We start from the raw sequence: 13,975 nt of genomic DNA on the forward strand, positions 1-13,975 counted from the left end.
AGCTGCCTCCACTTCCTAAAGCCTTTGCAGAGGCCTAGGGTAAAAGCTGCCGTGTTATCACAGTGTTGCGGACCAGGTGAGAGGTTGCGTGGGCCATGCTTGAGCCAGGATGGTCATTGTGGAGGCAGGGAGCAGTGGCTGTGTTTTGGATAACTTGGAAGGCAACAGCATTTGCTGATGGGGTGGAAAAATAAAGGGAGTTCAGGACTGCGAGGCGCTGGAAAGCTAGAGTTGCTCCTTTGAGAAGGGGAAGAAGACGGCGGGAGGAGCAGGCTTCAGGGGGCAGCGGGAAGCCCACCAGTGCAATTGTGGACGGGTTACGGTCAGACTGGTAGACACCCACGTGGAGATGTGGGCTTGTTGGTTGGATGCAAAATCTTGACTTGGGGAGAAAGGTCTGCACTGGGGACCTACACATGGGATATGGCGTTAAATGGTCTTTACAGCCACAAGATGGCCTGACCTGTGCAAGGGCACCTGGAGGGAGAGAAGAGGCAGGCCTGAGCCCTGGGGCCTGATGATGGCATTGGAAGGAGGAGGGGGCAGAGACCTCTGAGTGGAGCTGCTGGCGAGAAGGTGGTGCTCCTCCAGAAGACAGGGGGAGGAAGAGGCGGGGAGGCAGGAGCAGGTCCCTGGGAAGGAGCAGGAGCCCGGTGGAGACTGAAATGCTGATAGACATTCAGGGTGCAGTATGGATGTTGCGCAGGCCACGGAGGCCGAGTGTGGACTTGGGGACAGCTGCACTCATGGCCTGAGGTTTGTGGAGGGGCAGCAGGTGGGAGGGTTCAGACCCGCAGGGTGCCTTGGACTCAGTGCCCTGTTGCCCTCAAGGGTCGGGAACTCCAGCTCTGAGCTTCCATGGAGAGGAGAGTTTGGGCCCTGGAGTCCTGCTGGCTGGGGCGGGTGGGGCGGGGCGGCCTGGCTGGCCTTTTCAGCCAACTCCTAATCCCACAGGAAAGGAGGTTTTTCTCTCAGGAGGGCCTGCTTCCGGGCCCCCTGGGGCCGGAGAACCTTCCCATCTTCTGCCAAACTGCCCAGTCCGGACCGATGAGACAGCCTGTCTGTGATCAGAACTTCAGGAGTGTTCTGCCTCCTCAGGAAGGATTAGAGAGATTTCTTTTACTGCCCATTTGAAATGGAGCCAGGATTGCGGCTTGTTTTGTAACTGCAGGTCTGAAAGGGCCAGCCTTTCTGCAGGAGATTGTTCTGATAAACGCTTCTTCCTGCACGGCTTTGCTGTACGCACAGCCCTAGGGTTTGTGATCCTGCTACCCCCGCCAGGGTTCCACTACTGAGTCTTCTTGTCCAAGATGCCCCCCGGTCCTCCGGGGTGGAAGGACTTGGTAGCCACCGAGATATTGATCAAGCCCTTTGCTGCATGTAATGGCATTCAGCCCTGTCTTTTAATCCCCACACAACACCGTGAAACAGGCACTGCCATTTTCCCCATTTTAAAAGTGAGGAAACTGAGGCACAGAGAGGGGAAGGGTTCTGTACAAGATCACAAAGCCACACTGGTGCTGTCTCCCACTGTACTCTGCCTCGTCTATGCATTTTTATTTCTACTCAGCACATTTTATTTTTCCCTAGCAGTTCCTCTCTCTACATCTCTCTCCACCATTAGGGAACTGCATGAATATAAAAAGTGTCTGATTTATCTTTTGGTTTTTAGAGACAGGGTCTCGCTCTGTTGCCCAGGCTGGAGTACAGTGGTGTGATCATAACTTACTGCAGCCTCAAACTCCTGGGCTCAAGCGATCTTCCTGCCTCCTGAGTAGCTGAGACTACAGGTGCGTGCCACTGCGCCAGGCTTCTATAGCAAATTTTTTAAATTTTTTTTTGTACAGATGGGGGTCTTGCTTTGTTGCCCAGGCTGGTCTCAAACCCCTGGCTTCAAGCAATCCTCTCGCCTTGGCTTCCCAAGGTGCTGGGATTACAGGCCTGAACCACTGCACCCGGCCTGATTTGTCTTTATCACCCTCAAGGGTTGGGCCTTGAGTTAGATTTAGACTCAAGTTTTGGTTCTCTCACTTTCTAGCTTTGTGACATTGGGCAAGTTTCTTAACCTCTCTGAGCCTCAGTGAATGATCAGTTAAAGGAAGATAATAAAACGTGCCTCTGAGGACTGTCAGAGGATGCAGTGAGAGAACACACGTGACTTGTGCAGCACAGTGCTGGCGAGACACGTGGGAATTGTACTGGCTGTGCATGATGAGTGTATGAAGGAGGGGCCTCTTTCTGCCCTGCTCAGAGAAAAAACTCTTAGACGCCACATTTAAAAATCAAGGAAGAAAATCTGTGTATTAATGTGGAGGGTGTCCTGCGGGGGGCATGGCCTGTGCCCTCTGGTATCCTCAGATTAGCAGGGGAGACAAAACAGATTCACTCATTCATTCACCACTCAGTGTTACTGAGTCCCCGCTATGTGCCAGTTGGGAATAGGACAGATGAAGTCCCTGCCCTCATAGAGGTAAGTATCCAGTGGGGGAAATGAGACAACAGAAAAGGAGACAGACAGAAAGAAGGGAATTTCAGCCACTTGCTGAATACGCTAAGGAAATACTTAGAGTGAAGTCAGGACAAGAGGAAATGGGGCTAGTTCAGCAGGGTGGGCAGTCAGGACCTCTCAGGGGAAGTGACATTTAACCACGATCTGAAAGACAAGCAAGAGCCAGCCATGAGAGGGTGTGGGGAACGACATTCCTGGCTTAGGAAGCAGTAGGTGCAAAAGCCCTGAGGCTGGGGTGAGCTGTGAGTGATGGCGGAACAGCAGGAGGCCATTGTGGCTGGAGGTGAGTGGTCAGAGGGGCAGGAGATGTGGCCCCAGCAGTTAAAGGGGGTCACCTCAGGCAGGGCCTTGGCAAGCAGCTCACATTTCCTTCCTGGTGCTCTGGGAAGCCACTGGAGGAGGCTCGGTAGTGGAGTGAGTTGAGGATGTCACTCGTCACCCTGTCCCGGATTGAGGGTGCTGGTGGAGCTGTCGGAGCTCAGGGTGACCAGGTGTGGCAAGGCGTGTCTGGCAGGGGCCGTCAGGAAAAGCTTCTTGGAAAAAGAAGGCCTTGGGTTTCACCTTGGCATAGATTAGATGCTGTTCGGTTATGGATGTCTGCCAGAGGGAAGGCTCCAAGGTGGAAGGGGCCTTGGTGTCTTGGTCACCTGTCCGCACAGGTGCAGGGTGTTAGCATGCAGAGAGGGTCGGTAAGGATTTGTCCAACATTGTCATCTCCAGGAGGCATCCCTGAGCTGTGGAGTCACAGGGATGGGTATTCCAGTGGGTACCCCCCAGTCCCTACCCTCTTGGAGCCCACGGCCCATGGAGGGATCAGGCAAGGAAAAGGGGATTCTTGTGGTGGGTCGTAAGTGGTACCTTGGGCCTGAGCTCAGGCAGCTTTGTTAGGAAGACTGCAGAGACATTTCCCTGTGTATTCCCTGTGCCTCGCCCTGGCCGTGGCCCATGGTAGGCTAAGTGGATGTTTACTGGGTGAATGATTCTAGGAGGAGGTAGGAAGGAAGGAGGGATGAAAGCTGACATATCCTAACTCTCAACTCACCCCGCCATCCCTGACTCTCAAACTCCCCATCAAGCTAGATTGCCTTCTCCCTGTGTCTCCAGCTCTCCTCACATGGTCCCGAGCTGCGTCTTTCTGGGAGCTTGGACCTAGCTGCCCTTTGCACCCCAGCGCCCCTCCTCACTGGCAGATCACTGGTTTCCTGACCTTACTTCTCAGGGCCTCTCTGCACACTGATCCCCCTGCCCAGAACACTCCCCTGTACCCCAGAGGTGGCTAGCGGTGCCCCACTGACCTGATACAGTTAGCAGACGTGTGTTCCTCAGCCCATGTAGTGCTTTCAGGAAATATTGGACTCAACATGAACATTTAATGATGGGGAGATTTCACAGGAAATGCTGGATTTCCTCACTCGCCTGAGAAGCTGTTAGATGCGTTCATCTTCTAACATAATGGGCCACGATGGGCTACACTGAAGAGTGACTGCCAGCTTTAGACACAGCAGGTGCTGGCTGGTTCCGCACAGTCTCCTCTTGGCCTGTTTTGCCTGTTTACAAGTTTGAGACCCCTGCCCTAGAGATGAATTTGATTGGGTTTTTGCATACTGCCTCCCAGCTCAGGATTTCATATGACTAGAAATTTTGCCTGCTAAATCATCCAGAAGGTGACTGAGCGAGCCACTTGCCAGGTGAGCCCTGATGAGGCCCAGAGAGATACAAGGACCTGCCCAGCTTTGCCCACCTCCTTGATCCACCAGAAGGTGGCAAGACCCAGTTTGGGCGGAAACATAGGGCAGAGTTGCTGTCCTCTGGGCCGTCTTCTTCTGTCCCAGCAGCTGCTGTGGGATACTTCCTGGCCCCTAACCCTGGCCACAGAGTTGCTAATCAGTGCCAGATGCGGCCCCCAATTAGACAGCTGGTGGGCCACCGGACGCCGGGTCTCCAGCTTCCGAGAGTGGGCACTCAAACCTCTGTTCCCCTCCTTCAGCTGCTGGCAACATTCTCCCTGTCTCTGAGTTCCAAGACTTTGAGAATGGAACTGGGGGTGGACAGGACCCAGAACAATCCCTTCCCCACCCGGGGCCCCTGTCCCACAAAGCAGATGCATTTCTTCTGCACCCCACTCTGCCTTCAGCCAGGGCATTCTGAATGCTCCAGCACACACCGCTACCTACACACCCAGGCAGGTCTTTGCTCTGCCAAACGCTAGGAAGCTAAAAATAGCCCTGCCCCCCTCTGGCCCTGTAATTGGAGGCAGGACAGCTGGTTTCGATAAGCAGGGTGCTCAGGCTCTGGCCAGCTGCCACCTGCTTTCATTGAACACAGATTGCTTCGGCGGAAACAGTCCCACCAGGCTCTCCCTTTTCCTGCTGAGTTTTTGAGTGGATTGAGCTCTGGGCTGAGCCTGAGAAGCACCGGCAAGAACTAGGACCCGGGGCCCTGGCTGAGCCTCTCCCCACCGGGCAGTCATGTGGGAATTGGAAAAGCTGCCTATCTTCCTCTGGCCTGGGAGCACTTCTGTCTCCCTGAGAGCTTCTTGCTGACCTCAGAACATTGCTTTCTTTTTCTTTTTTTTTTGAGACAGAGTCTTGCTCTGTCGCCCAAGCTGGAGTGCAGTGGCTCAATCTCGGCTCACTGCAAGCTCTGCCTCCTGGGTTCACGCCATTCTCCTGCGTCAGCCTCCCGAGTAGCTGGGACTGCAGGCGCCCGCCACCACGCCTGGCTAATTTTTGTGTTTTTAGTAGAGACCTTGTTAGCCAGGATAGTCTTGATCTCCTGACCACCTCGGCCTCCCAAAGTGCTGTGATTACAGGTGTGAGCCACCGCGCCTGGCCCAGAGCATTCCTTTCTGTTGAATGGTTCGTTCCTTCATTTGTTCCATAAATGATCATTGAGTCCCACTCTGCATCAGGCCCTCTGGTAGGTGCTGGGATAGTGCCATGAATAAGACAGAGAAAACGTTCTGTTCATGTCATTACATTCTGGTTGGGGGAGATGAAATAAATCTGTAAACAAGACCACTTCAGACAGTGAAAAGTGCGAAAAAGGAAGCAACACAGAGATGTGATGGATGGGATAGGGGTCGGGGACCATTTTAAATGAGGTAGTCAGAGAAGGCTTCTCTGAGGAGGTGATGTTTGTGCTGAGACCTGAAGGATGAGAAGGAACAGTTGCATGAAGAGCTGAGGAAGGGCGTTTCCAGGCAGAAGGAACAGCAAGTGCAACAGCCCCGAGGCAGGGAGGAGTCTGGTATTTTTGAATAAGGGAAAGATGGTAGGTGTGGCTAAGGTGTAACTAGTGAGAGGTATTGGGGTTGAGATCAGTGGGTCATGCTGGGCCTTGTTTATGTCCATGTGGGAAGAGTTGGGATTTTTTTCTGAATAATGTGCCTGTGGGAGGCTTTTGAATATGGAAATGACATGGTTTCATCACTGTTAGCTCTCCTGACTCCCCACCATCATCTTTCTGGCCCCCCTATTATTTCTTCCTGCATGTTTGTCCATTCCCTCTGTTCATCTTTCCAGCCACCACCCCATCCAGCCATCTGTGCCTGTCCATCCATCCCTGACCCATCCACCCATCTACTCACTCTTCTTCTTCATCCACCCCATATCAAGTAATCTGTCTGTTCAATCATCCACTTACCCACTTACCTACCTGCCCATGTGCTGGGTGTCTGTCTGGCCAGACATCCATCCATCCATCCATCCATCCATCCAGTAATCCGTCTATCTAGTCACTCATTCACCAACCTGCCTACCCAGCCTCCCTCCCTCCTTCTCTCCCTCCCATCCATCCATCCATCTATCCATCCATCCATGCATCCATCCAGTGAGCCTGAGGCAGACCTGGAATCTGGTCACACTCTTCTCTCTGCTCTTGGTAATAAGAGAAGCATGAAGCCTCAGTACAACCCCAGGGGCTATAGACTCCTAAGCTCGGCTTCCCTGTGGGAAGGTCTAGCTGTCATTCCCAGGGGTGGATGTGGCCAGGCCAGCTTAGTGCTTGTCCCTGTGATCCCAGCATTGGGGAAATCCTCTCAACCACATATTGTGTTCCTGGCAGTGAGTTCGTTGCCTGGCTCCTAGAAATTGGCGAAATCAGCAAGACGGAAGAAGGAGTCAACTTGGGCCAAGCCCTGTTGGAGAATGGCATCATCCACCATGGTGAGTGGAGGACTGGGCCCAGCTGGGCCAAGGGGTAGGAACAGGTCCGACCCCAACTGTGCCACGTTTCCAATAACTCAGGCGGCTCCTACCCTTTTGTGCAGCCCCCTTGTTTTCTGGGCACAGTGTGGCCCACAGGAACGTGGATGCCCTTGTAAAATTGCCTCTTAGGCACCAGCAAATCAGGGACACCTCAAAAAGCTGGGGACAGGGGAGTAGAATCTTTTATCTGTCCTTTCAAGAAATGTCAAGAACCTTTTGGTTAAGTTTTAGTTATTCAGCAAATATTTATTGAGTGCCTATAATGTGGCAGGCACTGTTCACACCACAGAATGGGAGGAGGACGTGCCTGTCATCATGGAGCCGACCTTGTAGTTGGAGGGGACGATAAGATCTTTACAAAGCAAGATAGTAAAACATGATAGGTGCTAGGGAAGGAGGGTAAAGAGTGTGGTGTTGGGGTTCACATTTGAATAGGGGAGATGGGGAAGGCCTCACTGAGAAGGTGACATTGGAACCAGGACCTGAGCCACCAGTGAGGGAGGGACCCAGGTGGGCAGCATGGTTCCAGGCAGAGGGAACAGCCAGTGCAAAGTCCTCAGGCAGAGTCTAAGTGGGTTGTGCAGGGAATAGCAGGGAGGGAGTGTGGCTGCCTCATAGTGAGGAGGGGGTATGGTAGGAGACGAGGTCAGAGGGCACAGGACTGATGGGAGAGTCCAGGAGGTGAGAGCAGATCCTATAGAAAATCATAGGGTCTTTGGCTTTTACTCTGAGTGAGCTGTGAAGCTGTTGCTGACCTCTGCATAGAGGAAAGTCCTGCTCGGATGAACATGTTAACAGAATCCCTCTGGCTGCCCTGTGGAGACTGTTGGGACCAAGGGCGACAGCAGGGAGCCCAGCAGAGAGGCTGCTGTGATAGTCCAGGTGGGAGGCAGAGGCGGTTCGGGCCAGTGTAAGAGTGAGGTGATTGATATCTTGAGGGTTAGGGCCTTATAGGCATTGCTAATGGATCTGAAGCATCAAGGATGACTTTGTGGGATAGAGATGGCTCCCTAAATCTCAGCAGTGTGGTCTCAGGCCCCAGCACGCTTGTCCCCACCCATCCATTGGTGATCTAGATCCAAGGACATGCTCAGCCAGAGGGGTCCCAGCAGGCTGGATCAGGGGCATTTCTGGGTCCCTCAGCCCTGCAGATGCCCCATCCCAAGCTGTGAGTCTCAGCAGGGCCCTGCACGTAGCAGGAGGATGGGGTATCCTCATGTGCAAAATGGGGAAGTCATAGCGCCCACCTCGTGGGGTTTCGGTGAAACTGTGCCCAGCATAAAGCCTGGCCAGCAGTGAAGGCTGAGGCTGGTGGGTGTGGCTGGGAGGGGCGGAGGGTGCGTGGCCCGCTGTGAAGGCTGATGCTGGTAGGCGTGGCCGGGAGGGGCCGAGGGGGCGTGGCCGATAGAGTGAAGGCTGATTACTGGTGGGCGTGGCCAGGAGGGGCCGAGGGGGCGTGCCCGGCCTCACAGGTCCTCCTGTCTCTCCAGTTTCCGACAAGCACCAGTTCAAGAATGAACAGGTGATGTATCGTTTCCGCTACGACGATGGCACCTACAAGGCCCGAAGTGAGCTGGAGGATATCATGTCCAAGGTAGGGGCCTTCCGCCCCCATGACCCTGACTCAGCTGGCCTCGTTTACCTCCACCCCGAGTTCGCCTCGGAGCAGGACTGTGCCCCTTGGCTTGTTTGCCGCCTCCACTGGCCCCACCTCACCCCTGCCCTCATCACCCTGCCCTGCCCCGTCCTGGAAGCCATCTCTCCCATCAGCCTGGATTTGGAGGCTCATGAAGGATGTGGCCTGATCCCAGAATTCCTCCCCTTTTTTCTTTCAGGGTGTGAGGCTTTACTGCCGTCTTCACAGCCTCTACACCCCGGTGATCAAGTAAGTTACTCTTTCCAAGCTCCACTTTCATCTCTACCTCTTCACAGCTGTGTGGCCTTGGGCCGGCAACTTAACCTCTCAGAACCGCAGTCTCCTTCTCCATTAAATGGGGCTTGCAATGGCACCTATCCTTTAGGTTTGTCATTAGGATTAAGTGAATTAAATTATAGGAAGCACTGCAGTGCAGTGATGCAGGGTATCAGTTCTGGAGCCAGACAGACTGAACTTGAACCTGCCTCCTAGTTAGCAGCTGTGTGACCTTGGGCAGAGTTACGTAACCTCTCTGTGCCTCAACTGTTTCCTCTGTGAAATGGGGATAATAATGGGCTCCACCTCAGGGCCTTTGTGCCTGCTGTTCCCTCTGCTCAGGATGCTTTTCCTCTGCATACCTTCATGTTCGTTCCCTCACTTCCTTCAAATGCCTGCATATCACAGGGGTCTTCCCTGCCCACCTTCATAAAGTGTCACCAACCTGGTACTTTATGTCCTCTGTGTTAGTCTGTTTTCATGCTGCTGATAGACATACCCAAGACTGGGCAATTTATGAAGAAAAAGAGGTTTAATAGATTCACAGTCCCACGTGGCTGGGGAGGCCTCTCAGTCATGGAGGTATGTGAAAGGCACGTCTTCCATGGCAGGCAAAAGGAAAATGACAGCCAAGTGAAAGGGGTTTCCTCTTATGAAACCATCAGATCTTGTGAGACTTACTACCACAGGAACAGTATGGGGGATCTGCCCCCATGATTCAGTTGTTTCCCACTGGGTCCCTCCCACAATATGTGGGAATTATGAGAGCTGCAATTCAAGATGAGATTTGGGTGGGGACACAGTCAAACCATATCAGCTCCCTTTCTTCACTTTAATTTTCTTCTTTTTTCTTCTTCCTTCTTCTTCCTCCTCCTCCTCCTCCTCCTTCTTCTTCTTCTTTTTTCTTTCTTCTTGTTTTTTTTTTTTTTTTTTTTTTTTTTTTGACAGGATCTTGCTCCCCAGGCTGGAATGCAGTGGTGCAATCACAGCTCACTGCAGCCTCAACCTCCGGGCTCAGGCAGTCCTCCCACCTGAGCCTCCCAGGTAGCTGGGACTACAGGCATGCACCACCATGCCTAGCTAATTTTTTTTTTTTGGAGACAGAGCCTTGTTCTGTCCCCCAGGTTGGAGTGCAGTGGTGCAATCTTGGCTCACTGCAACTCCCACCTCCCGGGTTCAAGCAATTCTCATGCCTCAGCTGCGTGAGTGGCTGGGATTACAGGTGCCTGCCACCAGGCCTGGCTAATTTTTGTATTTTTAGTAGAGATTGGGTTTTGCCATGTTGACCAGGCTAGTCTCGAACTCCTGACTTGAAGTCATCCACCTGCCTTGGCCTCCCAAAGTGCTGAAATTACAGGCGTGAACCACTGCACCTGACACACACACACACATATATATATATGTGTATGTATGTATGTATGTATGTGTATATATATTTTTATATTTATATTTATATATACATATATTTATATATATGTGTATATATATTTTTTGAAATGGAATCTTGCTCTGTTGCCCAGGCTGGCGTGCAGTGGCATGATCTTGGCTCACTGCAAACTCTGCCTCCTGAATTCAAGCGATTCTCCTACCTCAGCCTCCCAAGTAGCTGGGATTACAGGCGTGCACCACCATGCCTGGGTAATTTCCTTATTGTTAGTAGAGATGGGGTTTTACCGTGTTGTCCAGGCTGGTCTCGAACTCCTGATCTCAAGTGATCTGCCTGCCTCAGCCTCCCAGAGTGCTGGGATTACAGGTGTGAGCCCCTGTGCCTGGCCTAATTGATTGAAATTTAAATTAAAATGGCTACCTATTGGAGAGTGGAGGCCTAGGGACTCAGTAAAAGCTTGTCAGTGAATGTTGAAAGATGATTAACTTCTTTTGCTTCTGTTTCTGCATCTGTTAAGTGGACATAAGAATAGCTCTCACTTCTTGGGTTGTTGTGAGGATTAAATTCACGGAAGGTGCTTTGAATGGCTCTTGGCATTGTATAATGAATGCCAGTGATTGGTTATTCTCTTTACCACAAAGCTCGTGGTTGTGGATGAAGGGAGAGGGGGTGACCTGATTCTTACCCAGCTGCAGATTTTTCTGTCCCTCTGACCTGATAGCTCTTATCACCTCTCAGAAGAGTGGAGAGGAAGGACCATTTCCTGGCATTTGCTGGCCCCGTGGGAGGTCAGGCCCTGGGAACCACTTTCATCTGCCATCCTGCCTCAACCCTCCCGGGCTCCTCTGCTGCTGCTCTTATGCAAGCCCCGGAAGGCAGGCGGGGCTCCTCTGCCAGCCTCAAAGAAGGGAGCGGCTGGGGAAGGTAGCAGACACCCACCAACTGCACGCGGGGCCTGTCCAACCCCCCCCCAAGTCCTAAAGCCTGAGAGAAATCCTCCAACAAGACTTTATCAGCCTTGACATGGACTGGCCACAGAAGCTCGTTTTTGTCAGCTTCAGAGGCTGAGAAGTTGTTGCAGTTTGGCTGCAAGGTTAGCGGAACCCATGGGACCCAGGCTCGGCAGGGATTCAGATGCTGTCACAGGCCAGGGCAGTTACCTCAGGAAAGAACCGTGAAACTCACAGGCTTGTGCGCTGCTCGGCCCTGATAGACCACACCAGCCCCTTGCAGGGGCTTTCCATGTCGGTTTGGTTTAAACACATCAATGCCAAGCACAGAACAAAAGGAAAAAAGGAAAGGAAAGAATGGAGGGTCTCCCCTGCCACTCTGTGAGAGTCAACATGGCTCCCCAGCCTCGGCGCCGGTGGTATCTTAACCAGGATAAGTCTCTGTTGGGGGCTGTCCTGGCTTTGTAGGATCTTCAGCAGCATCCCCAGCCTCTGCACACGCACGGGATGCCAGCAGCACCCCTGCCCGAGCCCCTCCAGGTCATGACAGCCAAAAATGTCTCCAGACATACCCTGAGGGCAAAATCACCCCCAGCTGAGATCGCCTGGGCTAGAGACAGAAAGTTTCCGGAGCCCTGCGGCTGCTGCCTCCTGCCTCCCACTCTGTAGGTGGAAGGAGGCCTGGTTTGGAACAGCCCTGCCCTCGGTCACACTGCAAGTGACGTGTGAAGTCTGGGCTGAGACTCGGACCCCTGCCCAGTGCCTAGAGAATCTGGAGATCCTTGATTCGTGGGCACGTCCAGCAGGGAAGTCGGGACCACCCCCACCTCTGTCCTCCCCGCCCTGCCCTGCTCACTGTGCGCTCACCTTCTCCACAGAGACCGTGATTACCACCTGAAGACCTACAAGTCGGTACTTCCCGGGAGCAAACTGGTGGACTGGCTGCTGGCTCAGGTGAGGGCCTCCTCAGGGGTGTGTGACCAATGTTCTGCTTTGTCTGTCAGTGTGGGGCTTTTTGTTTTGTTTAAAAATTTTCTATTACTGCTTTTAATTGTGGCAAACTGCACAGAACATAAAATTTACCATCTTGATCTTTTTTTTTTTCTTGAGACAGTCTTGCTCTGGCACCCAGGCTGGAGTGCAGTAGTGCAGTCTTAGCTCACTGCAACCTCTGCCTCCCAGGTTCAAGCAATTCTCCTGCCTCAGCCTCCCAAGTAGCTGATATTACAGGCGCCCACCACACTCAGCTAATTTTTGTATTTTTAGAGAGACGGGGTTTCACCATGTTGGCCAGGCTGGTCTCGAACTCCTGACCTCGTCATCCGCCCGCCTTGGTCTCCCAAAGTGCTGGGATTACAGGCGTGAGCCACCGCGCCCAGCCATCTTGATTGTTTTTAAGTGGATAGTTCATTGGCATTAAATTCACTGATAACATTGTGCAAGCGTCACCACCACCCATCCACGGAGCTCTTTTAATCTTCCCACACTGAAGTTCTGTTCCCATTCAACTCCCTACCCCCCCTCCTCCAGTCCTGATGCGTACCGTTCTACTTTCTGTCTCTATGAACTTGACTACTCTGGTTACCTCATATCAGTGGAATTGTGCAGTATTTGTCCTTTTGTGCCTGGCTCATTTTACTTAGCATTCATCCTAAAGGCTCATCCACGTTGTAGCGTATGTTGGAATCTCCTTCCTTTTTCAGGTTGAATAATATTCCATTGATTGTATGTTAGTCCATTTGTGCTGCTATAACAAAATACCTGAGACTGGGTAATTTATAAAGAACAGAAACTTACTTCTCACAGTTTGGGAGGTTGGGAGTTCCAGACCAAGGTGCCGGCAGGTTTGGCGTCTGTCAGAGGCTGCTGTCTGCTTCCAAGATGCTGCCTTGCTGCTGTGTCCTCCCGTGGGGAAAGGGATGGGAGGGGCAGACTCCCTGCCTCACACCCATTTCTAAGGGATGCCTAATGCCCTCCTGACTCAGTCCCCTCCTCATGGCCATACCTCTCAATACTGTTGCATTGGGGATCACGTTTCAACATGAATTTTGGAAGGGGCAAAAACCATTCAAACCGTAGCAGTATGTCTGTACCACATTTTGTTTATCCATTCATCCCTCAGTAGACCCCAGCGTTGCTTCCACGCTAGGGCTTTCTTTCAGTTTTAAAACTGGGATGGTCTTGGGCAAACTAGGCCAAGATGGTTTTATCCTGATACCAAACTGGAGCCTCTGTTTGGAGTTGGCCAGGTTATTCCTTTCAAAAAAGTTCCCAGTGGGTAAGGGCTGACCAGAAGCTTAGAAAATCTATGCGTCAATTTTGGTGCAATATCCCAAAGGTGTTTGCTCCCTTCAGGTGCCGCATACAGGCCTGTTGCCTGTCTCTTCTCCTTTATTGCTCAGGATCATGGATGCTTACCTGGATAAGGCCCCAGCAGGCATTGTGCGTTATCCTATTGGGTCCTCTAACCTACTTGCAGATGGGGAACTGGGCCCAGAGAGGCAGAGTGCCTGGTCCAAGGGTGCACAGCTTCATGGTGGCGAAGCTGGGACTCACCCACTGAGCCTCGGTTCTGTGAAGTTTTCAGGGAGTCCTCAAGAATGTCCATTCGTGGGCTGTAAAAAGAACACATTGGCTCCCAAAGTTGAGAAGAAACCTGTGAAATAAAAATGGATAAATGTTTAAACATCTACAGAGTGCAGCTTTATGTTGGCCTCAATTGTTAAATTAAGCATTCGTAAAAACTTCATTCGAAAACAATTTGCTGACTGGATTTTCTCGTGTTGCACAAATTCCCGATATGTCTGATAAATCACAGCCAATTTTTAAAGTGAATGTTTTTCGGCACCAAATACCTTCAAAAGAAAGTTGAGAAACATCCTTGAAAATAAGTTGTCTAGCCCAAAGAGTATATCAAATGTGAAATATGGGTACATTTTAATATGTTTGCTATGCTATGGGACCCTGTGTCCTGAGAGGTCTTGAAATATCTGGATTTGAATTCCAGTT

General features: G+C 51.9%; 1 protein-coding gene across 1 annotated transcript in view; it reads left to right on the forward strand.

Moving 5' to 3' along the window:
• PREX1 (phosphatidylinositol-3,4,5-trisphosphate dependent Rac exchange factor 1) overlaps positions 1 to 13,975 on the forward strand; it is a 204,676-nt gene that overhangs the window by 140,887 nt on the left and 49,814 nt on the right. The window contains exons 11-14 of the mRNA XM_050807428.1: positions 6,575 to 6,675; positions 8,208 to 8,311; positions 8,553 to 8,602; positions 11,845 to 11,920. Of these exons, the coding sequence (XP_050663385.1) occupies positions 6,575 to 6,675; positions 8,208 to 8,311; positions 8,553 to 8,602; positions 11,845 to 11,920 (331 nt within the window). The remainder of the gene's footprint in view (positions 1 to 6,574; positions 6,676 to 8,207; positions 8,312 to 8,552; positions 8,603 to 11,844; positions 11,921 to 13,975) is intronic.

The sequence above is a fragment of the Macaca thibetana genome, chromosome 10 (assembly GCF_024542745.1).
Source record: "Macaca thibetana thibetana isolate TM-01 chromosome 10, ASM2454274v1, whole genome shotgun sequence".
Taxonomy (NCBI): Eukaryota; Metazoa; Chordata; class Mammalia; order Primates; family Cercopithecidae; genus Macaca; species Macaca thibetana.